This window comes from Salvelinus alpinus, chromosome 13, assembly GCF_045679555.1.
Source record: "Salvelinus alpinus chromosome 13, SLU_Salpinus.1, whole genome shotgun sequence".
NCBI lineage: Eukaryota > Metazoa > Chordata > Actinopteri > Salmoniformes > Salmonidae > Salvelinus > Salvelinus alpinus.
The window spans coordinates 44360473-44388032 of record NC_092098.1 but is presented as its reverse complement, the minus strand read 5'-3'; the positions used below and the strand labels follow the sequence as shown (position 1 = coordinate 44388032).

The window sequence follows — 27560 nt, the reverse complement described above, 5'->3', positions numbered from 1 at the left end:
CTGAAGGACCTGAGTCCTATTTACAGGGTGGGCTTCGAAGGGCTCAGTTCTATGGCAGTTTTGTGTAAGCTGTTTGTAGCCGTTTTGATGGGTTCCATTTTATTTGTTTGTTTGTTTTATCAGTACTACCACTATTTCAGTCTCCAGCCTTGTTGTGTAATAATAACAGCTGTTTGTTTGGTTGGTCTCTCTCTCTCTCTCTCTCTTTCACTTTCCCTCTCTCTCCGTCTCTCCCCTCCTCCTTCCCCAGCCCCGGAGCTGTTTCAGTCACACGAGGGGACACACCCTGGCTACTCCTTCTCTGTGGACTGGTGGTCTCTGGGTGTCACTGCCTACGAGCTGCTGCGAGGACAGGTACAGAAACACAGTTCAGCACATCCCGGCCTGTGAATAATGCATCCTGAAACCTACAATACATGATTTTCCTACTCCTAGAATAGCCCTTTAAGTAAGAGAAGAAGGGTCTGTAACAGCACCTTTCTCTCTGAGCGCGCCCTTGAGATGACCCATTAATATAACCATGGAAATAAAATACCCGTCTAGCCCAGCTTCACTGTTCAGATGAGGGTATGATAACCCTAGCCTGGTCCTAGGTCCATTTGTGTTGTTTTGCCAACAGATCAGGGACCAGGCTATGGTTACCCTGGTGCATTTATTTAGTTAAGAGAGGAAAAGACAGGTAGGGGCGGGACTCCCACTTAGCCCCTGCTGGGTACTTGACAGGATCAGGCTGTATAGCAGCCCTCTGAGCCCTGTCTCCCCAGCTCTCCTCAGGCCCTGCTGGACTTTGAGCCCCGTCTCCCCAGCTCTCCTCAGGCCCTGCTGGACTTTGAGCCCCGTCTCCCCAGCTCTCCTCAGGCCCTGCTGGACTTGACTATCAGTGGCAGCGAGCCCTGGTGTCCCTAAAGCACCACACATCAATCACCGTCACAGCCCCACCCATCATCTATCCCAAACACAGGAAAATGGTCTCTCCCCTGAGAGAGAGAGAACAGAGCATAAGGCTGATCTGCTCTGGTCTACTACTAGACCTGGAAACCCACATTTAGACTTTTCTCTTTAGGCAGTTTGATGGACTTCTGCATGTATATCTGTATGTATGAGGACCCGGTGACCTCGACAACCTCTGTGGGATAATAATGCTATGTCCTGGTCCTCCAGAGGCCGTACATCATGCGCTCCAGCATGCCGGCCAATGAGATCCTCCAGATGTTCCACAAGGTCAACCCCAGCTACCCCATGGCCTGGTCTCTGGAGATCAAGTCTCTGCTCAGAAAGGTACAGAAAAATCTACAGACTTACTATAGGCGGCTGGTGACCTTACATTTAACCCCTACATTCCCTGAATGAATAATACATTGTTATTATACTGTATCTTATTGAAAATTGGCGACCTCTGGACCAAGACCTTGTTTACTTGAACTATAGTTATATTTGACCCCTATATTCCTTGAATGACTAATATTGTTATTACATGCTATGCTGATTGATTTGTGGGGCATAGATGCCATCTCCTTTGGTTATAATAGTAAACCTACAAGGCTACTGTAAGTGATCAGATTCTATTTTGGTCATTCTCCACTGCAGTCATACTGTTGCATAGCTCAGTGCTCACATAGCCTACCACAACACGCCTCATCTACATTCCTGTGGTGCATGTGGTGTGTGTCAGATGTGCTTGCTTTAAAGCTCAGAAATGTTCCTCTCCCCAACTCCTGTCCTCTCCTCTTTCTCCTGTTTCTTCTTCCTGTCTTCTCCTCTTTCTCCTGCTCCTCGTCCTCCTGCTTCTCCTCTCCTCCTCCTCCTGCACCTCCTCTTACTCCTCTCTAGTTGCTGTGTATTGACGTGCACCAGCGAGTGTCCTGCCTGGCTGAGCTACAGGAATTGGACCTGCTGTCTGACGTCAACTGGGACGCGGTGCTCAACAAACAGCTTCCCCCCGGCTTCATCCCCAACGTGAGTCAGACCACAACAACGCTCCCACAGCCCAGACAGACAAGCACGTCCAGACGGCCCCCTGCTGGTCTGAGAAGGCTGTTACTGGTCATTAGAGCTCAAGTCTCCTACAGCACCTCCTCAGGTGTTAGGGAGCAAGTGTTTGACAGGCAGGTAAAATTATGCATGCAAGGTAGTGGCATCATCAGACGCCACGCAGGAGGTCAAGCTGTTCCGTTGGCATGGTGACATTTGGTGCCAGGGAGCGGAGCATCTTCTGCTTCAAAGCTGACAGCTCGTAGAGGAACATTGATTCAAGAAGACTACTTTCAAGTCAGTCTCTATCAGGTTCAGACTGATAATAACACTAGCGTCAGTCATCGATTAAAGATGCATTATAAAGGTGTTGTTTCATTTCAGCCAATAGTTTTGAAAGTAGAGCTCAAGAGCCAAAACCGGTCCCCAAAAATTGTCCACAATTGTGTATAACGTCATCCATTTCGTATGATATGTTACGTCCTGTATGATCTCGGTTAACCCTGAAGTAAAATTTTGCGTAATTTGGTCAGCTGCGTAATTAACTTCTGAGCCTATACATGTTAGAAATTGAGAGTTCCAGCATTTTGCGAAGTCTCCACCCTTGCAAAAGGAAAGTCTTAGCCAAAGCCCCCCCTTGTGGGCACACGTGCGAAGCACTCGAAGCAAAGCAGTGTAAGTACCGCCTTCGCCCAATCCTGATACATCCATATAAGCAGTCAGGCAAACCCAAAGACCAGAACTACTGCAGCTCCTTATCTCACACATCCCATTCAGTCCTGGGAGATTCTTTGGCCTACACACAGTATCTTCAATTTGTACATTATGTTACAATATGTTTTTAAGTGCATAAAATCCTGTTCAATCTCTTTAACAATACATCTGTGAGGACACGTTAGTAGCTGGAAATGAAAGGATCTGATTCCCTGTAATGGTGTCTGATTATAGAGTGAATTCCCTGTAATGGTGTCTGATTATAAAGTGAATTCCCTGTAATGGTGTCTGATTATAAAGTGAATTCCCTGTGGTCACTACATCGGGCCAGTCAGGAGAGATGGGGAGGGTCGATGGACTGAATGGACAGCCTCTCTCTCCAGAATAAAAGCTTCATCCTCTGTTCCTCTTCCAGAGGCGGAGGCTCAACTGCGACCCCACCTTTGAGCTGGAGGAGATGATTCTGGAGTCTAAACCGCTGCACAAGAAGAAGAAGAGACTAGCCAGGAAGACCAGAGAGCAGGGTTCTGACGGGTCCCCCCAGGTAAAGCCTCCCCTAACAACAAACACATGCCTCTCAATGGTTCCATCCATTCCACAGGTCACCATCTGTGTGTCCATTTGGCTCGGCGGCAGGTGATAAGTACCCTTTTAGTTTGACCAGAGTGGCGTAATGAAAGAAGCACATTTGTCATCCGAGTAAATGACCAACGTGGACGTTCCGTGCATAAGGGAGAAGAATAATGCAATCACTCTCTTTCTCTTTTCTTTTTTCTCTTGTTCACATAAATCAGACATGTCCTCTGGGTGTTTACACAAAGGTTAATTTGATCCCCCAGTAAAAGAGGCCTGATGGTGGTGGGTGAAACACACACACACACACACACACACACACACACACACACACACACACACACACACACACACACACACACACACATGGTTAATAAAAAGAGCTGGAAAGGTTGGCATCAGTGATTTCATTAAAGGTGGGCATTCATCAAGCGTCCTCCTCCGTTTACGGGCAGCAGTGCTGCTCTTTACTCGACAGGCCTGGCCGCTGCCAATGATGCCACTGGTTCACTAAAACACTACTGTGTGGATGCTCTATCAGACGTGACAGACAGTCCAACAACCAGTCAGCATGCTCTTCTACTCCTGTCCTGTCCCTTCTTCTCCTCTTCTCTTTCCTCTCTCCTCCATTCTCTCTCCTCCCTCTTCTTGTCTCTCTCTCTCCCTCCTTTTATTTCTTATTATTTTCCATATTTTTTTTAACTGCATTGTTGGTTAGGGGCTCTTAAATAAGCATTTCACTGTAAGGTCTACACCTGTTGTATTCGGCGCATGTGACTAATAAAATTTGATTTGATTTATCTTTCCTCTCTCCTTTCTCTCTCCTCTCTTTTCTCTCTCCTCTCTCCTCCCTCCTCTTATCTCTCACCCCTCCTCTTATCTCTCTCCTCCCTCCTTTCTCTCTCCTCCCTCCTTTCTCTCTCCTCCCACATCCTTTCTCCCTCCACTCTCTTCCCTCCTTTCTCTCTCATCCCTCCTCCTTTCTCTCTCTCCCTCCTACTTTCTCTTTCTCCCACCTCCTTTCTCCCTCCTTTCTCTCTCCTCCCTCCTCTCTCTCCCTCCTCCTTTCTCTCTCTCCCTCCTCCTTTCTCTCTCCTCCCTCCTCCTTTCTCTCTCCTCCCTCCTTTCTCTCTCCTCCCACCTCCTTTCTCCCTCCTCTCTCTTCCCTCCTTTCTCTCTCTTCCCTCCTTTCTCTCTCCCTCTCCTCCCTCCTCCTTTCTCTCTCCTCCCTCCTCCCTCTCCTCCTTTCTCTCTCTCCTCCTTTCTCTCTCTCCTCCCTCCTCCTTTCTCTCTCTCCTCCCTCCTCCCTCTCCTCCCTTCTCCTTTTATCTCTCTCCTCCCTTCTCCTTTTATCTCTACTCTCTCTTATTTATTCAGTACTGCAGACTGTCTCTGTTGCCATCCCAGTGTGAGTGAGTGAGTTACAACAGCCTTTACTGGGCTTTTAAATGTTGTTTACCCAAGAAGAGGTGCACATGAATTCACATGAGGGGAGGGACTGTTTTGGCTAAACAGGAGCTATCGACTTAACGCATCACATGTCTAGAGTCGATGTGGGGGACCATTATAAAGTAAATCAGATGCTGTTTCTTCCCTTTGGTTTCGCTCCCTTCTATCAGCTACATTAAAGAGGGTTGATGTAACGCTTTTCCAATAGAGGTAAGATATTTGGGTGGTATGGGCACAAATCTTGTGCGCCATTAGCAATAATAAGCCAGAGCTGGCCCCAAATTGAGTCATGTTTTATGAAAGCTGACAACTGTTATGGTGAACCTGCCCAAGTGGAGCTCAGCCTGGTTAACCTTGCAGTGCTTCAGAAAGACACGATGCAGACTGTTCTTCACTGGGTTCATGGCTTAAAGCGTGTGCTGGACAAATCTGGAAAAATAGAAGCATGACCCTTACGGAAAAACCACATGAATTTCACGTGATCACGTGTTTCACATTTGATCTTGTGGTCACGTGATTTTATATCACATTAATGTGATAATATAATTGTAAACAATCATGATTCCCTGCAGGTTTTGTCTTGTTCCCGGTTTGTTAAAGGGACGTCCCCAAGAAAGTTTTTAAGACGTTATTTAAACGTTGTGCCAAGGTCCCCTGGAGGTTTTTGTCTAGTTGCGGTGAAAATACAGTAAATCTAAAACAAGTTATTGTATTTTTACAGCTAAATAAAGGTGGTAATGTTAAGGAACAGTATGCTGCTGTTCAGTATTGATTTCTTGGGACTCAACCTCACTTGGGCCATGTAAGACGGCGCCGGAGAAGAAGGCAGACGTTTTACGTGCCCCCAGCCGATTGTGTTTTTTTGGTTGTTTATTTGCGTTGTTTGTAACTTATTTTTACTTATTTTGTACATAATTTTGCCACTGCCGTCTCTTAGCACCGAAAATAACTTCTAGACATCAGGACTGCGATTACTCACCACGGACTAGCAGAATCCTTTTTTTCCTTTCACGACTCTGACGAGCCCGATCGGAACAGGCCGCGATCCCCGTGATCTGTGTGAAGAGGAGGCGGAGAAAGAGGGAACGAAGGGCGGGCTGCCTTCTGAGAATTCGTAGGCGATTTAATAAACCCCCACTTCCCTCCATTCTGCTAGCAAATGTGTAATCTTTGGAGAATAAAATCGACGAGTTACGCGGAAGATTAAACTACCAACGGGACATTAAAAACTGTAACGTCTTATGCTTCACGGAGTCGTGGCTGAACGACGACAATATCAACATACAGCTGGCTGGTTATACGATGTACCGGCAAGATCAAACAGCGGCGTCTGGTAAGACAAGGGGCAGCTGTCTATGTATTATTGTAAACAATAGCTGGTGCATGATATCTAAGTCTCGAGCTATTGTCGCCTGAGGTAGAGTATCTCATGATAAGCTGTAGCCCACACTACCTACCGAGAGAGTTTTCATCTGTATACTTCGTAGCTGTTTACATACCACCGCAGTCAGAGGCTGGCACTAAGACAGCATTGAATGAGCTGTGTTCCGTCACAAGCAAACAAAAAACGCTCACCCAGAGGTGGCGCTCCTAGTAGCCAGGAACTTCAATGTAGGGAAACTTTTAACTCCTTAGGGCTAGGGTCCTTTTTCAGAAATTCCGCCTGACTGACGTGCCCAAAGTATTCTGCCTGTTACTCAGGCCCAGAAGTCAGGATATGCATATAATTGGTATCATTGGATAGAAAACACTTTGAAGTTTGTAGAAATATAAAAAATAATGTATGAGACTATAACACAATTGATATGGTAGCCAAAAATAAAAATAAAAACCAACCGGAAATAAAACATCAAAACCAAGAACACGACACTAACATAAGGCAGAACTCCGATACACAAGAACAATACCAACTGGTGAGTGAACATGAGAGAGTGACATATAAAGGGGAGGAAATGATGAAGCTAATGGAGTCCAGGTGTGAATCATAATAATTAACAGGTGCGCATCATGATGAGTGCCAGGTGTGCGTAGTGATGAATTCCAGGACTGGTGGTTAGTACTCTGGTGACTTCATACGCTGGAGAGGAGGAGCAGGAGCAGACATGACAGTAAAAACAAACCAGAGTGTCCTCCATTCACTATTCGCGTGCATACCGATTATGTATTTTTTCCCCTGTTCCTGCCCATTTAGTAATGGGCCATTCTTAATCAAAACTAATTGTACATATTAGTAAAGATAAGATTCAATTGAGAGCTTTTTTTGTGACTTTCTCAAATCATCAATAGCCTATAGTTGCATCATGCAACCCATATATGTTTTGATTTCTAAAGTTCATATAATTTACAACTAAAGTTGCCAAATAACTCTAAATCTAACGTATATGACCTGTTTCAAATGATCACTTGTACCCTCCACACCCTCACTTCGTATGTGCACTCAGGGCCAGCCTGAGGATTAAAGGCGCTGCATGGTCAATCTGATGTCTACATTGGCTGTGTAGCCTCTGCAGAAGTCAGGGCGTTCATACTTCTTGCATTTCACGGAGCAGTGCGCAACTGTTGAGCAGAGCTGTTGTGAAGGAAGTTGTCAAGGAAGCAAGTTTGTGTTCATACAGGACCTCCCGCCCCCACCTACGGTCAACCAATCATGTCAGTGCGGAGCTATACAGAGCCCTCCGCATTGTTACCACATTTTTAGAGGCACAGAGCTCAGTTTGGCCATTGCGTCACACCATTCATGCGGCGCCTCCGACCACATTTTCGGATCAAGCATAAATTGGCTCTTAGGCAGATGGACGAGGGCAGGATTTTCTGAGCTAAACTGATCAAGACGTGAGAAGAAGTGCCCACTTTGTCAAAGGCAGGGACGCAAAATATGAACATTGTCCATTCTCAGCGCACCTCTCCAGTGTTCTGTTGGAGAGACGGGTCACTGCAGCGCTCCACCAACATTGCCTAAAAAATATAATCTAACATAAACATGTGCCGACATGTTAACAAACATCATATTCTAAAAACAGTACATGTCAAATTAAAATGGACAATATGCAATGGACAGTCAGGCTACTCTGTCCAGGAGTTTCATCCCCGTGGTCTAAATTGTCATGATCAGTGTTTTCAAGTTTGTATCCGTACATTTCTTACGAGCTAACGTTAATCATAGAAAAAAGTGCAATACTTCTGTAGTTCCCATTGTGTAAACACATTGCAAATAGTCACAGGATAACTCCTGATAAAGTTGGATAGCTGATATTCAGAGCTTAAATAGCCAAATGTATTAGTCACAGGGATCAGGACTAATAAAGCCAATGCAACGGTCCATTTTACAAACAGTGGCCCTATCACATGGACGGGCATTCATGAAATGACATTGCGGGCAGATATGGTAGGCTACACCGCAGTAAGCGCTGACCGACATCCATGTCTTTTGGATGTCTTTTTTTGGTCCTGTCCAGACTGGCAGTCTTTTTTTGTGTGTTTTACCCATTGTAGGCATACCACATAGAAGGGCATTCCTAAAATTACATTTCAGTTGACACAGTAGGCTAAACCTCAGTAAGCACTGAATAAAGTATAACTAGGAATAGAGTATATTGTCTGCTAATTGTGATGGTGTGTATTAAATTGATTTATTATACTTTTTAATGTAGATGTTCCAAAGGCATGCATCAACGGCTTGTAGGTTTGTGACGGCCTGGAGATGCTAATACCGGGTCAATTACTGTGAGACCGGCAGTATTTTGCATGACAATAACCGTCTGACAACATTTCATGGCCGCCACAGTACTACCCAGAATCAAGTAAATAATTGTCCAATTATCACCACCAATGTAACATCACCGTAAAACTAGCAGTGCACAAGGACACTTGACATAGACAAGAAGATTCATTCACACCAACGGGATGTCTCCATAGTTTTGAAGTGTAATAACTTTCTACCAATACTGTTCACCATCTTGGAAATGAAACCTCCAGCAGTAGGCCTCCCAGTTCTATTTTGTCAACCATACTAAAAATATGGTGAGCGGCAGGTAACGGAAAGGTTCCAATTCCAGAGCCGACTAGGTGAAAAGCACTTAACCCTAATTGATCCTGTGAACGTCGCTCTGGATAAGAGCATCTGCTAAATGACTAAAATGTCAAATGTAAAAATACTCCCTCCATACATGATTTTTAACTGGAAGTGCACTTCACTGAATGTATTTTTAAACAAAACCAGTGAAGCATTCATTTTTCCCATACCTTTCTAAAATGGGAAAACAGCATTGTGTGTGTGTGTGTGTGTTAGTTTATCAGGGGCCACATGTTGAGTGGAAGGAGGACATACACTTCTCCTGTCTAAACTTCAAAGAGAGGGGAGGAAGGGGGAGAGGAGCACAGAGAGAGAGAGAGAGAGAGAGAGAGAGAGAGAGAGAGAGAGAGAGAGAGAGAGAGAGAGAGAGAGAGAGAGAGAGGGGATGTGCATTGTGTGTACACATTTCTTAAGCAGTGCAGATCAATATTGTATGAAAGGCAGGCGGGGCACTGCACTAATGTCTGGCCCAGTCTGCTGCTGGCTCATTAACTCTCTCTCTCTCTCTCTCTCTCTCTCTCTCTCTCTCTCTCTCTCTCTCTCTCTCTCTCTCTCTCTCTCTCTTTCTCTCTCTCTCTCTCTCTCTCTCTCTCTGTGCTCCTCTCCCCCTTCCTCCCCTCTCTATTTCTTCCTCCCCACATTTTGTTCTCCTTTTTCTGTCTTGTTCTCATCCTCTTAACTGCTGTCTCCCTCCCTCTCTCTTTCCCTTCTGAATCCTGGCTGCTGTTGAACCCATAATGAACAGTAGAATTAGCCGAATTAAATCACAGATGATGTAGTGAGGAATTGGACTCGTGTTTTCTTGGGAACAGCATAAATAGGCCCATCTTTCCATCCTCCATCCTCCCAACCTCGCTACACTCTATGATCATGTAACTTTAACTGCTGTCACTTCCCTTCTCTTCACCCTCAATTAACCTGATCAGAATAGTTGTCAGTTCTGATCAGCACTTTGATATTGGTGCGTTGAAGTATTCAGTGGTACTGTAGTTCTTGTCTGGTTCTATAACTAAGAGAGAATCCCGGATGGTCAGAACCCACAGTACAGAAGTCGAATAGTTATTATACACAATGATGTTACCGATTGCTGTCTTCAGCCTATAGCTGTACAATTGAAATAGACAATGACTTTAATTGTGTCTCTACCAGCCTGGCAAACAGCCAACAGAAAAGTCCCTCTAGGTTTCATTTTGTAAAGTGTTAAATTAAATTTTTTATCTAACAGCAGGGCATAATTAACTTCTGAACTCCCATTTAACAGCAGAAAGGGAGAGAATTACCCACAGGTTAAGTGATATTGTTATTCACAGACTGTCCTTCGCAAGCTATACCTTTGGCTCTGACAGTCTCTCTCTGGGCCCACTGTCGTTTCCAGCACTGTGCTGCTCTGCCTGGCTACCTTGTTGGCTCCCCAAGGGATCCTTGTTCTCCAGGTGGAGAGCTCACCCCATCACACCCCTGTCTGGCTGACTGGATGTCTGTCTGTCTGCCTGTCTGCATGTCTGTCTGGAAGTCTATCTGCCTGCCTGCCTGCCTGCCTGTATGTCTGTCTGCCTGTCTGTCTGCATGTCTGTATGTCTGTCTGCATGTCTGTCTGCCTGTATGTCTGACTGGATGTCTGTCTGTCTGCCTGTCTGTCTGCATGTCTGTATGTCTGTCTGTCTGCATGTCTGTCTGCCTGTATGTCTGCCTGTCTGTATGTCTGACTGGATGTCTGTCTGTCTGCCTGTCTGTCTGCCTGTATGTCTGTTTGTCTGCATGTCTGGCTGCCTGTATGTCTGCCTGTATGTCTGTGTCTGCCTGTATGGCTGACTGGATGTCTGTCTGTCTGTCTGTATGTCTGACTGGATGTCTGTCTGCCTGTCTGTCTGTCTGCATGTCTGTCTGCCTGCCTGTATGTCTGACTAGATGTCTGTCTATCTGCCTTTATGTCTGACTGGATGTCTGTCTGTCTGCCTGTCTATCTGTATGTCTGTCTGCCTGTCTGTTCCCATGCTGGGGTGTGGGAGGTGGTGCTTAGCATCTGGCATGGCACCTGTACAGGAGAGTAAGCAGTAAAGGAACACACAATGCACTGAGATCAAATCCCATTTTATTTGTCACGTTTCCTAAACAACATGTGTGGACTAACAGTGAAATGCTTACGGCCCCTTCCCAACAACGCAGAGAGAAACAAAATAGAGAAATAATAGAAAAGTAATAATAAATACACAATGAGTAACGATAACTTGGCTATATACACGGAGTACCAGTACCGAGTCGATGTGCAGAAGTACGGTAACTGAGGTAGATATGCACATATAACTAGGAAGAAAGTGACTAGACAACAGGATAGATAATAAACAGTAGGAGCAGCGTATGTAATTAGTTTTTAAAAAGTTAGTGTAAAAAGGGTTAATGCACATAGTCCAGGTAGCTATTTCGTTAAGTCTTTGACAATTTCTAGGGCATTGTATAGAGGTCTTGGATGGCAGAGAACTCGGCCCCAGTGATGTACTGGGCTGTACACACTACTCTCTGTAGCTCCTTGCTGTTGGATGCCGAGCAGTTGTCATACCAGGCAGTGATGCAGCCAGTCAAGATGCTCTCAATGGTGCAGCTGTAGAACATTTTTTTTTTGAGATTTTGAGGATCTGAGGGCCCATGACAAATCTTTTCAACCTCCTGAAGGTGAAGGGGCATTGTCGTGCCCTCTTCACGACTGTGTTGGTCTGTGTGGACCATGATAGATCCTTAGTGATGTGGACACTGAGGAACTTGAAGCTCTTGACCTGCTCCACTACAGCCCTGTCAATGTTTTTTCATTTTTTATTGAACCTTTATTTAACTGACTTATTGTTAATGGGAGCGTGCTCGGCCTTCTGTTTCCTGTATTCCACGATCAGCTCCTTTGTCTTGCCGACGTTGAGGGAGAGGTTGTTGTCCTGGCACCACACTGCCAGGTCTTTGACCTCCTCCCTGTAGGCTGTCTCATTGTCGTCGGTAAACTTAATGATGAGGATGGAGTCATGCGTGGCCGCATAGTTCTGGATGAACAGGGAGTACAAGAGGGGACAAAGCACGCACCCCTGAGGGACCCCCATGTTGAGGGTCAGCGTGGCGGTGTGTTGTTGCCTTGATGACTGAGATCCAGTGACAACAGAAGTCATGATGTAAGCTCTTCACACAGAGAGGTCAGTCATACAGTAGAGTGGCATGTCTGTAGAAACTCTGCTTGTTATCAGGCTCTGTCAAACAGACCTGCTTTTAGGAGCTTTCATTCTGTCAACACCTCAGAGATACAGTAGATAGTAGTACCTGATCAAATAGATCTCCCAATCTACCTGCAGTGCCTTGCAAAAGTATTCATCCCCCTTGGCGGTTTTCCTATTTTGTTGCATTACAACCTGTAATGTAAAGGGATTTTTATTTGGATTTCATGTAATGGACATACACAAAATAGTCCAAATTGGTGAAGTGAAATGAAAAAAATAACTTGTTTCAAAAAATTCAAAAAAGTTTAAAATGGAAAAGTGGTGCGTGCATATGTATTCACCCCGTTGCTTCGAAGCCCCTAAATAAGATCTAGTGCAACCAATTAAATCAAATCAAATCAAATGTATTTATATAGCCCTTCGTACATCAGCTGATATCTCAAAGTGCTGTACAGAAACCCAGCCTAAAACCCCAAACAGCAAACAATGCAGGTGTAGAGGCACGGTGGCTAGGAAAAACTCCCTAGAAAGAGCAAAACCTAGGAAGAAACCTAGAGAGGAACCAGGCTATGAGGGGTGGCCAGTCCTCTTCTGGCTGTGCCGGGTGGAGATTATAACAGAACATGGCCAAGATGTTCAAATGTTCATAAATGACCAGCATGGTCAAATAATAATAATCACAGTAGTTATCGAGGGTGCATCAAGTCAGCACCTCAGGCGTAAATGTCAGTTGGCTTTTTTAGCACGTCCGGTGAACAGGTCAGGGTTCCATAGCCGCAGGCAGAACAGTTGAAACTGGAGCAGCAGCAAGGCCAGGTGGACTGGGGACAGCAAGGAGTCATCATGCCAATTACCCTCAGGAGTCACATAATTAGTTAAATAAAGTCCACCTGTGTGCAATCTAAGTGTCACATGATCTGTCACATGATCTAAGTATATATACACCTGTTCTGAAAGGCCCCAGAGTCTGCAACACCACTAAGCAAGGGGCACCAACAAGCAAGCGGCACAATGAAGACCAAGGAGCTCTCCAAACAGGTCAGGGACAAATTTGTGGAGAAGTACAGATCAGGATTGGGTTATAAAAAAATATCCGAAACTTTGAACATCCCACAGAGCACCATTAAATCCATTATTAAAAAAATGGAAAGAATATGGTACTACAACAAACCTGCCAAGAGAGGGCCGCCCACCAAAACTCACGGACCAGGGAAGGAGGGCATTAATGTGAGAGGCAACAAAGAGACCAAAACTCCACCGCGGAGATTGGAGTATCTGTCCATAGGACCACTTTAAGCCATACACTCCACAGAGCTGGGCTTTACGGAAGAGTGGGCAGAAAAAAAGCCATTGCTTAAATAAAAAAATAAGCAAACATGTTTGGTGTTCGCCAAAAGGCATGTGGGAGACTCCCCAAATATATGGAAGAAGGTACTCTGGTAAGATGAGACTAAAATTGAGCTTTCTGGCCATCAAGGAAAATGCTATATCTGGCGCAAACCCAACACCTTTCATCACCCCAAGAATACCATCCCCCCAGTGAAGCATGGTGATGGGAGCATCATGCTGTGGGGATGTTTTTCATTGGCAGGGACTGGGAAACTTGTCAGAATTGAAGGCATGGTGCATGGTGCTAAATGCAGGGAAATTCTTGAGGGAAACCTGTTTCAGTCTTCCAGAGATTTGAGACTGGGACGGAGGTTCACCTTCCAGCAGGACAATGACCCTAAGCATACTGCTAAAGCAACAATCGGGTGGTTTTAGGGGAAACCTTTAAATGTCTTGGAATGGCCTAGTCAAAGCCCAGACCTCAATCCAATTGAGAATCTGTGGTATGACTTAAAGATTGCTGTACACCAGCGGAACCCATCCAACTTGTAGGAGCTGGAGAAGTTTTGCCTTGAAGAATGGACAAAAATCCCCATGGCTAGATGTGCCAAGTTTATAGAGACATACCCCAAGAGACTTGCAGCTGTAATTGCTGCAAAAGGTGGCTCTTCAAGGTATTGCCTTTGGGGGAGTGAATAATTATGCACGCTCAAGTTTTCAGTTTTTTGTCTTACTACTTGTTTGTTTTACAAGAAACAATATTTTGCATCTTCAAAGTGGTAGGCATGTTGTGTAAATCAAATGATACAAACCCCCCCAAAAAATCTATTTTAATTCCAGGTTGTAAGGCAACAAAATAGGAAAAATGCCAAGGGGGTGAATACTTTCACAAGCCACTGTGCCTATCTCTGTCTGTCTGTCTGTATGTCTCTCTCTCTCTCTTACTATCTCTCTCTATCCATCTCCCTCTGTCTCTCTTCCCTCTCGTTGTCTGTCCATCTCACTCTGTGTCTCTCTCTATACCTGGTTCTAAAATGCATCCTTTGTCCTGATCTTGTCCACATTCTTATTGTGCCGACATTTCCAGACAGGTGTAGATGATTAAAAGACACATTGTGTTCTGATTGAGATCAGATCTTCCTGACCACCTTCGTAGGTAGTCAGGCACACATTGTGTCTGGATATCTTACAAGTGTAGACGGATCTGGACACTGAAACCATTTAAATCGTCATTGTCCTGCCTTCTAAAATCGTTGACACGTGGCACCATTGACTTATGGGATCAATATCTGTCTTAAAATAAATCCGTATTATTTTGATAGAATAGCTGTCAAATAAATTGCTTACAGGGAGTGACCGGGAAATGTGGTCACAATGCTGACACAGTGGGCGGATAAGAGACACATTTTGATACCATGTGTAAAGATATTTCTGACAATGTGGGCACAATGTATAAACAAGGCTTCTGTGTGAATGTCACCCCATCTCTCTCCCTTCTCAATCTCTCTCTTGTCTCTCTGTCTCCTCAATCTCTCTCTTGTCTCTCTGTCTCCTCAATCTCTCTCTTGTCTCTCTCTTGTCTCCTCAGTCTCTCTCTTGTCTCCTCAGTCTCTCTCTTGTCTCCTCAGTCTCTCTCTTGTCTCCTCAATCTCTCTCTTGTCTCTCTCGTCTCCTCAGTCTCTCTCTTGTCTCCTCAGTCTCTCTCTTGTCTCCTCAGTCTCTCTCTTGTCTCCTCAGTCTCTCTCTCTCTCTCTCTCTCTCTCTCTCTCTCTCTCTCTCTCTCTCTCTCTCTCTCTCTCTTGTCTCTCTCTTCTCTCTCTCTCTTGTCTCTCTCTTCTCTCTCTCTCTTGTCTCTCTCTCTCTCTCTCTCTCTCTCTCTCTCTCTCTCTCTCTCTCTCTCTCTCTCTCTCTCTCTCTCTCTCTCTCTCTCTCTCTCTCTCTCTCTCTCTCTCCGTGCTCTACTTCTCTTGTTGGCTGTCTGCCAGGGTCTGGCGCCCCACTGTGAAAGCACCTGTACTAGCTCTCCAGGCTGATTGCCAGGCCTGTACAGGGGGTCAAGAAACTTACGGTGGGAGTCGTCTAAGGCCCAATCTGGCCCAAGCAGTCTGCCTAACATCAACCCAGGGTCCAGAGAGGGCGAGAAACTGTCATAACACCGGCAAGGCTGCCAGGATAGGTCGTCACGGAGATGTTGTTGTTCTCACGTGATTAACATCACTAAATGTGTGACACTGTTTCAGTGTAGGGCAAGTGGGCCTCTGAGAGAGATACTGGCTGTCCTTTAAAATGAGCAAAACTTCATTAATCTTTCTAGTGCTTGTTCTCCCCCTTCTTGTACCAAGTATCAACAACCATTATCTGGGTCATGGGATAATCTTTACTGTCTTAAAAAAGATTCAGTGAGTTTGTGTGTGTAATTTCCCAGAACGGTCAGCTCCAACAGCGCCTGGACAATGTGGAGAGGGACTTCCTCATCTTCAACAGAGAAAGGTTGGATACTCAGTTTCTAATGAGAAAACTCATTGTATGTCCTAACAGAGATATACACTGTGTAGTCTACTGAGAACACTCACTATGTACACTACCATTGAAAAGTTTGGGGTCACTTAGAAATGTCCTAGTTTTTGAAATAAAAGCACATATTTTGTCCATTAAAATAACATCAAATTGATCAGAAATACAGTGTAGACATTGTTAATGTTGTAAATTACTATTGTAGCTGGAAACAGCAGATGTTTTATGGAATATCTACATAGGCGTACAGAGGCCCATTATCAGCAGCTATCACTCCTGTTTTCCAATGGCACGTTGTGTTAGCTAATCCAAGTTTATCATTTTAAAAGGCTAATTGATCATTAGAAAACCCTTTTGCAATTATGTTAGCACAGCTGAAAACTGTTGTGCTAATTAAAGAAGCAATTAAACTGTCCGCCTTTAGACTAGTTGAGTATCTGCAGCATCAGCATTTGTGGGTTCGATTACAGGCTCAAAATGGCCAGAAACAAATAACTTTCTTTTGAAACTCGTCAGTCTATTCATGTTCTGAGAAATGAAGGCTATTCCATGTGAGAAATTGCCAAGAAACTGAAGATCTCGTAAAACGCTGTGTACTACTCCCTTCACAGAACAGCGCAAACTGTCCCTAACCAGAATAGAAAGAGGAGTGGGAGGCCCCGGTGCACAACTGAGCAAGAGGACAAGTACATTAGAGTGTTTAGTTTGAGAAACAGACGCCTCACAAGTCCTCAACTGGCAGCTTCATTAAATAGTACCCACAAAACATCAGTCTCAACATCAACAGTGAAGAGGCAACTCCGGGATGCTGGCCTTCTAGGCAGAGTTCCTCTGTCCAGTGTCTGTATTCTTTTGCCCATCTTAATATTACATTTTTATTGGCCAGTTTGATATATGGCTTTTTCTTTGCAACTCTGCCTAGATGGCCAGCATCGCAGAGTCGCCTCTTCACTGTTGATGTCAACAGGAGTGATAGCTGCTGATAATGGGCCTCTGTATGCCTATGTAGATATTCCGTAAAAAATCAGCCATTTCCAGCTACAATAGTCATTTACAACATTAACAATGTCTACACTGTATTTCTGATCAATTTGATGTTATTTTAATGGACAAAAATTTTGATTTTCTTTCAAAAACGAGGACATTTCTAAGTGACCCCAAACTTTTGAACGGTAATGTATGTCCTACAGAGATATATCGTCTGGTGGTCTACATTAACACCAAAATGTGGCACCTGCTGTTGCCCCCGATTTCTTTTAAAAAATCGTTCAGATTTGATGTCCTCTACTTATGAGTTTCAATGTGGGTTGCCAAAGAACTGTTACATCCTTCTAATAAAATCGGCAGAGCAGTTAGGCATAAATTAAATGGCTGAAGGCAAAAGTATTGGGCCACAGTCAACATGACATATTTACAGCAACGGTTGCGATAATGAATCCTGTATGTGTCCACTACTGCTGAGTAACTCCTTGAATGTATGTAACATGATAGAATTTGATGAAAACCCTTTTTAATTTACATATCAATACCAGATAGCAAAACATCTAGCTTTTGTGGGTTTCACCTGATAGGTCAAAGAAGGCTGTGGTGGGAACAGAAGCAACAGGCCTCACCACGACAGAGAAGAACAAGGCTATTGAAGATGGACAGAACAACAACGTGGACCCGGCAGCCTACATATCAGGATAGTGGACTTCTGCTTTAGCCCGAAGTCGCTACGCGTACCTGGCCGCAGCTTGTAGATCAACACTACCCAATCCCCCACTCTCCCTCTGCCGCCGGCCGGTGTAGGCACTCAGATTGACCTTTAACCCTGACACATTCCCCAACAGCCGGCCACTATGCCCAGACTGCTGGAGGTCACATAGATTACTACTTTACAGAGTGAGTGGCACCTGACCTAGAGCAGACAGACAGACCTTGGCTCTTTCTTCTTTTCCTCGCTCAGGGATGTGGCCTCTCAGTGGGCACCCCTTCTTACACTCTGCCCTACCTTGACTTGGTCTGACTTGGCAGCAGAGACAGACAGGATACAGCCACCATGCCTGCTAAGCTGAGGCTAGGCTCAGGCCAGGAAGAAAATTAAGCCTGATGTTGACAAATAGGATAATATGTCTGTAGTACATGAAAACAGAGAAAGGGGGTGTGAGTTGCCTCACAAAAAATGAATTAAAATTAGAGATGAGATATGCGGCCTTTGTTTTCAAGACACCAACCACAGATTCCTCTTGGAAGACAAAGGGAACCATTGACTTCAGCAGAGACAGAGTTTACTTAATGAGTCTCTGTGATGACGTTAGGCATCACTTGTGACACTCAAGCAAACCAAGATGATGGGTACTTGACATGGACATTTGGGATATAAATATTTATAGATAAATAGATATTTATTGTCTGTTCCGCACAGAAGATAGCTTTGCATACGCTTTTCCATTAATTGTAGAGGTCAAAGTGTAGTGTATGAATTCTCATTCTCTTCTGTTTAATATAGGGGTGCCGTATAGCTACTATATGGTACCTGATTGGTTTCCCCATGCAGACAATGATAATCATATATGTAGTCTAATTGAAGTCACCATCCTGTTGTTCAATATGTGCTTGGAAAATAGCTTTGCCAGTCTTTTGACCCTTTCTGCAATACAATTACATATTATCCAAGGCTTTACCTGTCTTATTAACCAGGCTTTACCTGGTTATCAGATCTACTATTGGCACCTTTATAACAACCATTATTGGTACAGATATTCTAATTATTGTAGGTTTTGATAAATGTATGTCATTCAAGGGCCCAATGAAAGCAGAGTTGTAAAATGAGTACTCTATTTTGTTTTTCATTTGTTGTCACTGTGTGGACTATTACCTGTAAATGTGGTCAAGCAGCGATTATAAAAGGTGTGCCTTAATGTCATATTTTTCTTTGGGACCCCAACCTTATTATTTTCTTAAATACACACAATGAGCAGTTAGGTAACATCTGGGAATTCAAAAGGAAAAGTTCACCAGTGTTTTTTTTGCTATTGAAAAGTAGCACAGTAATAAAGTACTTTAGGGGTTACCTAACTAACTGCTCGTTTGTTTGTTTGTTTCTGTTTTAATAAATAGCCAGATAAGAACTGTGGCCTTGTGTGGATTTAGCAACAGTTGGAGGCATTGTTTAAAAAGATTGAAAAACATAATTGTAAAAGAGAAAAAAGGGTTGTATTTGTCTCCTCCTGTGCAGACTGCCTTGGGTCATACCCCTCTATATGGAGTATAGTTGTCATGGTGGGTATGAACCTCTATATGGAGTATAGTTGTCATGGTGGGTATGAACCTCTATATGGAGTATAGTTGTCATGGTGGGTATGAACCTCTATATGGAGTATAGTTGTCATGGTGGATATGAACCTCTATATGGAGTATAGTTGTCATGGTGGGTATGAACCTCTATATGGAGTATAGTTGTCATGGTGGGTATGAACCTCTATATGGAGTATAGTTGTCATGGTGGGTATGAACCTCTATATGGAGTATAGTTGTCATGGTGGGTATGAACTTCTATATGGAGTATAGTTGTCATGGTGGATATGAATCATGTAGTTGTAGAGCTGTCTGGCTTTTCCTAGAGGGGAAGTCAAGAGCATACCAATCACACTACTGACTGAGTGGGAATCATCATCTCCTGGAGCACATAGAGAGAGGATGAGAGACAGAGAGAGAAAAGGAGGGGGGGTTGAGATAGAGATATGGGGGAGAGAGAGTGGAGAAAAGAGAAAGGAGAAAGGAGAGAGAGGAGGTGTTGAGAGAAAGAGGGAGGGAGAAGGAGAGTTGTGTACATAACCTGCGAAAACAAGGTGAAATAGTTTGCCAGAGAAATAGCTCAGAGGGTTAAACACTAGACCTGTCATTGAGGGTTAAACACTAGACCTGTCATTGAGGATTAAACACTAGACCTGTCATTGAGGGTTAAACACTAGACCTGTCATTGAGGGTTAAACACTAGACCTGTCATTGAGGGTTAAACGCTAGACCTGTCATTGAGGGTTAAACACTAGACCTGTCATTGAAGGTTAAACGCTAGACCTGTCATTGAGGGTTAAACACTAGACCTGTCATTGAGGGTTAAACACTAGACCTGTCATTGAGGGTTAAACACTAGACCTGTCATTGAGGGTTAAACGCTAGACCTGTAGTTGAGGGTTAAACTCTAGACCTGTAGTTGAGGGTTAAACAATAGACCTGTAGTTGAGGGTTAAACGCTAGACCTGTCATTGAGGGTTAAACGCTAGACCTGTCGTTGAGGGTTAAACGCTAGACCTGTCATTGAGGGTTAAATGCTAGACCTGTAGTTGAGGGTTAAACGCTAGACCTGTCATTGAGGGTTAAACACTAGACCTATCATTGAGGGTTAAACACTAGACTTGTCATTGAGGGTTAAACGCTAGACCTGTAGTTGAGGGTTAAACGCTAGACCTGTCATTGAGGGTTAAACGCTAGACCTGTAGTTGAGGGTTAAACGCTAGACCTGTAGTTGAGGGTTAAATGCTAGAATTAATGATGGCAGATAGATAAACAAATGCATTTATGATTGGTTCCATCTCTATGCTTGGTGTGTGATCAATTTTCTATGATGTACTATAATGAAACACTGCCACCTGGTGTTTGTGAGTAGTGTACTTAAACACATTTTACCTTGGCATCAAGGGCAGTTTATTTAGTCCCTGCCAACAGTAGACTGAGAAAACAGGATTTAGTTGTACTCAGATGTCAAAGATGTGAAATGACATATGGTGTTTACAAAAATTCTTTCACCTTTAATTTATTTCTGTCTATGCTAATCCAGTAATCTATTTCAAATAAAGATGAGGATAAAAACATGTGGTCACGACTCATTGTGTGTACATTGACTGGTAGTATTTGTGCCATGCCGAGGGTTGGATGAGTCCGTGTTAATGATGTGTCACTGATATGTTGGAACTGAGGTAAGCACTACTGAGAATGTACTGTTTTTTAAAGTATTGGTTTTGCCCTTTATGCCTGAATTGGCACAGGGGAACCACAGAACACCCACAATAAAATGATCTAGAGAGAGAGAGAGAGCGCGCTGTGTGCTCTCTGTCTCTCTAGAACACTCACATGTTGTGTGTAAATCCCTCAGTAGTCTTAACAGCTAGCTATCTGGATGAGTGACAGGGCTCTAACACATTAGGGACCTTATCACTGTGAGCCAAAAGGGCAAACCGATGAAAACAGTGATAAATCAGACCCATACACAGCACTGGGTGGGACAGAGACACACTGGAGAATGGCACCAAAGAGAATAGGCTAAGTATAGCATCCCCCAGACTACCCATACAATCAAGTGTAGTCCCGTGGAAACAGGAAGCACAGTTTAGGCTTGATTTGTTTGTCTGATGTGTTTTTATGAGAGGGCTTGGGTGCACTTCCTCCTCCAGATTTGGCTCCAGTATTTGTTGTTACAAATATAAGATCTTAATTTGATCACCATGTTGCAAGAGAACGTTCCGCAATGCAGGAAATGTAAAACGTGTAGTGTATTGATGTTTAAAAAGGCATCTGAAGTTTGTATTTTCCACTTTGACATTTCAGACTTGATTTTCCCTTACAAAGAATCAACCCCTACAAAAATGTCCATTCATTATAATCCACATAATAATTCAAATTTCCCGTTCAAATTTCCCGTTGCTGCATTATTTTCCTGTTGTAGCAAACTGACTCATATTAAGATCCTACATCTGTACAAAGAATGGTGAGCTCAACAAGTAATTTGGGGGGAACCATTTTAGCCACTGTTTCCTTAGTGAATAACACTGTATGCTTCAAAGCTGTGCATGCGCTGTCATGGGGTACTTTCAGGCCTTTATGTAGCCTGTGCTGAGTTTATCACACTGCTATGCACCTCTCATTATTTCTGAGCTCCTACACACCTTATAAAAACAGAGGTTATGTTCAGAGCTGCTGAGGTCATTGTGCACTACAGCCAAAGTCATGCTGCCTGTATCTGATTATTAACTCTCCTATACTGAAGGACAAACAGGTATTGTAATCTAGACGGGTTTTGGTTCTACCTCGGCCCTGATACTAAAAGCTGTAGTATCAGTTGTTGATCTTGCCAGATATGAAGTCAAAGCTATAGTCCTCGAGTCCCGAACCCAGATATCATTGTGACATCTCTCTCTCTCTCCTTCCCACCTTCAATCGTGTTCCTCAGCAGATTTTATTTATTTTTATTTATTTAACCTTTATTTAACCAGGTAGGCAAATTGAGAACACGTTCTCATTTACAATTGCGACCTGGCCAAGATAAAGCAAAGCAGTTCGACACATACAACAACACATAGTTACACATGGAGTAAAACAAACATATAGTCAATAATACAGTGAAAAAATAATAATAAGTCTATATACAATGTGAGCAAGTGAGGTGAGATAAGGGAGGTGAAGGCAAACAAATATATGTATAAATAAATAAAAATATAAAAGGCCATGGAGGCGAAGTGAGTACAACACAGCAAGTAAAATAAAAACTAAAAAAAAACAATGGAATGGTTGGTTTGCAGTGGAAGAAAGTGCAAAGTAGAGACAGAAATAATGGGGTGCAAAGGAGCAAAATAAATTAATAAATAAATACAGTAGGTAAAGAGGTAGTTGTTTGGGCTAAATTGTAGATGGGTTATGTACAGGTGCAGTAATCTATGAGCTGCTCTGACAGCTGGTGCTTAAAGCTAGTGAGGGAGATAGGTGTTTCCAGTTTCAGAGATTTTTGTAGTTCGTTCCAGTCATTGGCAGCAGAGAACTGGAAGGAGAGGCGTCCAAAGGAAGAATTGGTTTTGGGGGTGACTAGAGAGATATACCTGCTGGAGCGCGTGCTACAGGTAGGTGTTGCTATGGTGACCAGCGAGCTGAGATAAGGGGGGACTTTACCTAGCAGGGTCTTGTAGATGACCTGGAACCAGTGGGTTTGGCGACGAGTATGAAGCGAGGGCCAGCCAACGAGAGTGTACAGGTCGCAGTGGTGGGTAGTATATGGGGCTTTGGTGACAAAACGGATGGCACTGTGATAGACTGCATCCAATTTATTGAGTAGGGTTTTGGAGGCTATTTTGTAAATGACATCACCGAAGTCGAGGATTGGTAGGATGGTCAGTTTTACAAGGGTATGTTTGGCAGCATGAGTAAAGGATGCTTTGTTGCGGAATAGGAAGCCAATTCTAGATTTGACTTTGGATTGGAGATGTTTGATGTGAGTCTGGAAGGAGAGTTTACAGTCTAACCGGACACCTAGGTATTTGTAGGTGTCCACATATTCTAAGTCAGAGCCGTCCAAAGTAGTGATGTTGGACAGGCGGGCAGGAGCAGGCAGTGATCGGTTGAAGAGCATGCATTTGGTTTTACTTGTATTTAAGAGCAGTTGGAGGCCACGGAAGGAGAGTTGTATGGCATTGAAGCTCGCCTGGAGGGTTGTTAACACAGTGTCAAAAGAAGGGCCAGAAGTATACAGAATAGTGTCGTCTGCGTAGAGGTGGATCAGAGAATCACCAGCAGCAAGAGCGACATCATTGATGTAAACAGAGAAGAGAGTCGGTCCAAGAATTGAACCCTGTGGCACCCCCATAGAGACTGCCAGAGGCCCGGACAACAGACCCTCCGATTTGACACACTGAACTCGATCAGAGAAGTAGTTGGTGAACCAGGCGAGGCAATCATTAGAGAAACCAAGGCTGTCGAGTCTGCCAATGAGGATGTGGTGATTGACAGAGTCAAAGGCCTTGGCCAGGTCAATGAATACGGCTGCACAGTATTGTTTCCTATCGATGGCGGTTACGATATCGTTTATGACCTTGAGCGTGGCTGAGGTGCACCCATGACCAGCTCTGAAACCAGATTGCATTGCGGAGAAGGTGTGGTGGGATTCGAAATGGTCGGTAATCTGTTTGTTGACTTGGCTTTCGAAGACCTTAGAAAGGCAGGGTAGGATAGATATAGGTCTGTAGCAGTTAGGGTCAAGGGTGTCCCCCCCTTTGAAGAGGGGGATAACCGCAGCTGCTTTCCAATCTTTGGGGATCTCAGACGACACGAAAGAGAGGTTGAAGAGGCTAGTAATAGGGGTGGCAACAATTTCAGCAGATAGTTTTAGAAAGAAAGGGTCCAGATTATCTAGCCCGGCTGATTTGTAAGGGTCCAGATTTTGCAGCTCATTTAGAACATCAGCTGACTGTATTTGGGAGAAAGAGAAATGGGGAAGGCTTGGGCGAGTAGCAGAGGGGAGGGCAGTGCTGTTGTCCGGGGTAGATGAAGGAGGAGATATTACTTGTTAATATAATACAGCAAGTTACACGCTTCATGTGGTTTTCCCATTCACTGCAACTCCGACTGTGGCCAACTTCTCCCCAGATCCCCTTCAAGACAAACACCCATCACTCTTCCATGGTGGGCTCTGAGCTCTGAACTGATCCAGCACTTTCCAACATTCACAGGGTAATCTGGGTGTTTCCTTGAATGAGATACACTGAGTATACAAACCATTAGGAACGTCTTACTATTATTGATTTGCACCCCTTTTTGCCCTCAGAACAGCCTCAATTGGTTGGGCCATGTACTCTACAAGGTGTCAAAAGCGCTCCACACAGATGCTGGCCCATGTTGACTTCAATGCTTCAATGCCAAGTTGGCTGGATTTGCTTTGGATGGTGGACCGTTCCTGATACACAGAAGAAACTGTTGAGTTTCCCAGCAGCATTGCAGTTCTTGACACACTCAAACCGGTGCGCCTGGCACCTAATACCATAGGCACTTTTTTTAAATGGAAGCTTTATTTAACTAGGCAAGTCAGTTAAGAACAAATTCTTATTTACAATTCTTATTTACAATGACAGCCTACCCTGGCCAAACCCAGACGACACTGGGCCAATTGTGCACCGACCTATGCTGCCCTACCAAGCAAAAAGGCAGTAACTGCTCATTTAGTCAAAAATGAGTTAATGTCATTTTTGCTACATTAAATACATGCTTAATCATGTGGACAAGTATCCTGCCTCTATTGTACTGTGTTCTGGAGAAAATGGGGGTCATGTTAGCAGTAACTGCATACTGCATACTACTGTGAAACCAAGATAAATAAAACCCATTTTTCTCAGTTACTGCCTTTTTGATTGGTAGGGCAGTATGCGACTCCCAATTACAGCTGGATGTGATACAGCCTGGAATCGAACCAGGGACTGTCTTTTGCACTGAGATGCAGTGCCTTAGACCGCTGTGCTACTCGGGAGCCCACTTAAATCTTTTGTCTTGCCCATTCACCCTCAGAATGGCACACATACAGTTGAAGTTGGAAGTTTACATTACAGTTTTTCACAATTCCTGACATTTAATCCTACTAAAAATGTCCTGTCTTAGGTCAGTTAGGATCACCACTTTATTTTAAGAATGTGAAATGTCAGAATAATAGTAGAGATAATGATTTATTTCAGCTTTTATTTCTTTCATCACATTCCAAGTGGGTCAGAAGTTTACACACTCAATTAGTATTTGGTAGCATTGCCTTTAAATTGTTTAACTTGGGTCAAACGTTGCGGGCAGTCTTCCACAAGCTTCCCACGATAAGTTGGGTGAATTTTGGCCCATTCCTCCTGACAGAGCTTGTGTAATTGAGTCAGGTTTGTAGGCCTCCTTGCTCGCACACGGTTTTTCAGTTCTGCCCACACATTTTCTATGGGATTGAGGTCAGGGCTTTGTGATGGCCACTCCAATACCTTGACTTTGTCTTTAAGCCATTTTGCCACAACTTTGGAAGTATGCTTGGGGTCATTGTCCATTTGGAAGACCTATTTGTGAACAAGCTTTAACTTCCTGACTGATGTCTTGAGATGTTGCTTCAATATATCCACATCATTTTCCTGCTTCATGATGCCATCTATTTTGTGAAGTGCACCAGTCCCTCCTGCAGCAAAGCACCCCCACAACATGATGCTGCCACCCCCGTGCTTCACGGTTGGGATGGTGTTCTTCGGCTTGCAAACATCCCCCTTTTTCTTCCAAACATAACAATAGTCATTATGGCCAAACAGTTCTATTTTTGTTTCATCAGACCAGAGGACATTTCTCCAAAAAGTACAATCTTTGTCCCCATATGCAGTTGCAAACCGTAGTCTGGCTTTTTTATGGCAGTTTTGGAGCAGTGGCTTCTTCCTTGCTGAGCGGCCTTTCAGGTTGTCGATATTGGACTAGTTTTACTGTGGATATAGATACTTTAGTACCTGTTTCCTCCAGCATCTTCACAAGGTCCTTTGCTGTTGTTCTGGGAATGATTTGCACTTTTCGCACCAAAGTACGTTCATCTCTAGAAGACAGAACACGTCTCCTTCCTGAGCGGTATGACGGCTGCGTGGTCCCATGGTGTTTATACTTGCGTACTATTGTTTGTACAGATGAACGTGATACCTTCAGGCGTTTGGAAATTGCTCCCAAGGATGAACCAGACTTGTGGAGGTCTACAATTATTTTCTGAGGTCTTGGCTGATTTCTTTTGATTTTCCCATGATATCAAGCAAAGAGGCATTGAGTTTGAAGGTAAGCCTTGAAATACATCCACAGGTACACCTCCAATTGACTCAAATTATGTCAATTAGCCTATCAGAAGCTTCTAGAGCCATGACATAATTTTCTGGAATTTCCCAAGCTGTTTAAAGGCACAGTCAACGTAGTGTATGTAAACTTCTGACCTACTGGAATTGTGATACAGTGAATTATAAGTGAAATAATCTGTCTGTAAACAATTGTTGGAAAAATTACTTGTGTCATGCACAAAGTAGATGTCCTAACCGACTTGCCAAAACTATAGTTTGTTACCAAGAAATTTGTTGAGTGGTTGAAAAACAAGTTTTAATGTCTCCAACCTAAGTGTATGTAAACTTCCGACTTCAACTGTATACAATTCATGTCTCAAGGCTTACAAATCCTTATTTAACCTCCTCTTCATCTACACTGATTGAAGTGGATTTAACAAGTGACATCAATAAGGGATCATAGTTTTCACCTGGATTCACCTGGTCAGTATATGTCATGGAAAGAGCAGGTGTTCCTAATGTTTTATACGCTCAGTGTATGCTCGTCATAGAGCCTGGTTAAAGTCAAGCTGGAGGATCACCTACGATAAGAATAACAGTCATCTTAATGGGATTTCTCCTCAAAGGATCTCTTACCCCCCCATACTGTACAAGCTCATCTGTTGTAAATGGGCATATAAAATAACTGGTCACTGACAGCTACATTATCTTGGGAGGGTTTATGTAAGTTCTTATTGTGAACTGGCTCTGTTTGGACTCCATCTCCCACTCCAGACTGAGATGGTGTTTTAATAGCGGAAATCTTCTCAGCCTGTCATAATTACACCCATCAAAAGTGATGTCATGAGACTTTAACTGGCTATAAAACATAACAATTATAACAGAGCGGTGACAAGAATACTGCCAGGCTTAACAATGGGTCTGAAAATGGGAAATTCCCATAGCGATATCAAGCTAAAATGATGCAGATAGAGGATGTAATATAACAGCAATTCTACTCTATCTAATACATGGTACAGACAACTAACTGTCAGATCTACACATCACATTTCTATGAGAGATGTTCTTAACAAGGTGCTCTGGCAAGAATGTGATTCCTCCTGGACCGGTCATGTTCAGAGTACATTAAAAGGTATATCTACTATACTGTATATTGAGAAATCAAACAGAGACAACCAG

General features: G+C 43.7%; 1 protein-coding gene across 2 annotated transcripts in view; it reads left to right on the top strand.

The window, feature by feature from the left end:
• LOC139537766 (serine/threonine-protein kinase 32A-like) overlaps positions 1-18929 on the top strand; it is a 70969-nt gene extending 52040 nt beyond the window's left edge. For both annotated transcript variants that reach the window (XM_071339517.1, XM_071339518.1), the window contains exons 8-13: positions 251-354; positions 1162-1278; positions 1831-1956; positions 3101-3229; positions 15728-15792; positions 17388-18929. In XM_071339517.1, coding sequence (XP_071195618.1) covers positions 251-354; positions 1162-1278; positions 1831-1956; positions 3101-3229; positions 15728-15792; positions 17388-17505 — 659 coding nt within the window. In that variant the 3' untranslated portion in view covers positions 17506-18929. The remainder of the gene's footprint in view (positions 1-250; positions 355-1161; positions 1279-1830; positions 1957-3100; positions 3230-15727; positions 15793-17387) is intronic.
• The last annotated feature ends 8631 nt before the right edge of the window (positions 18930-27560 follow it).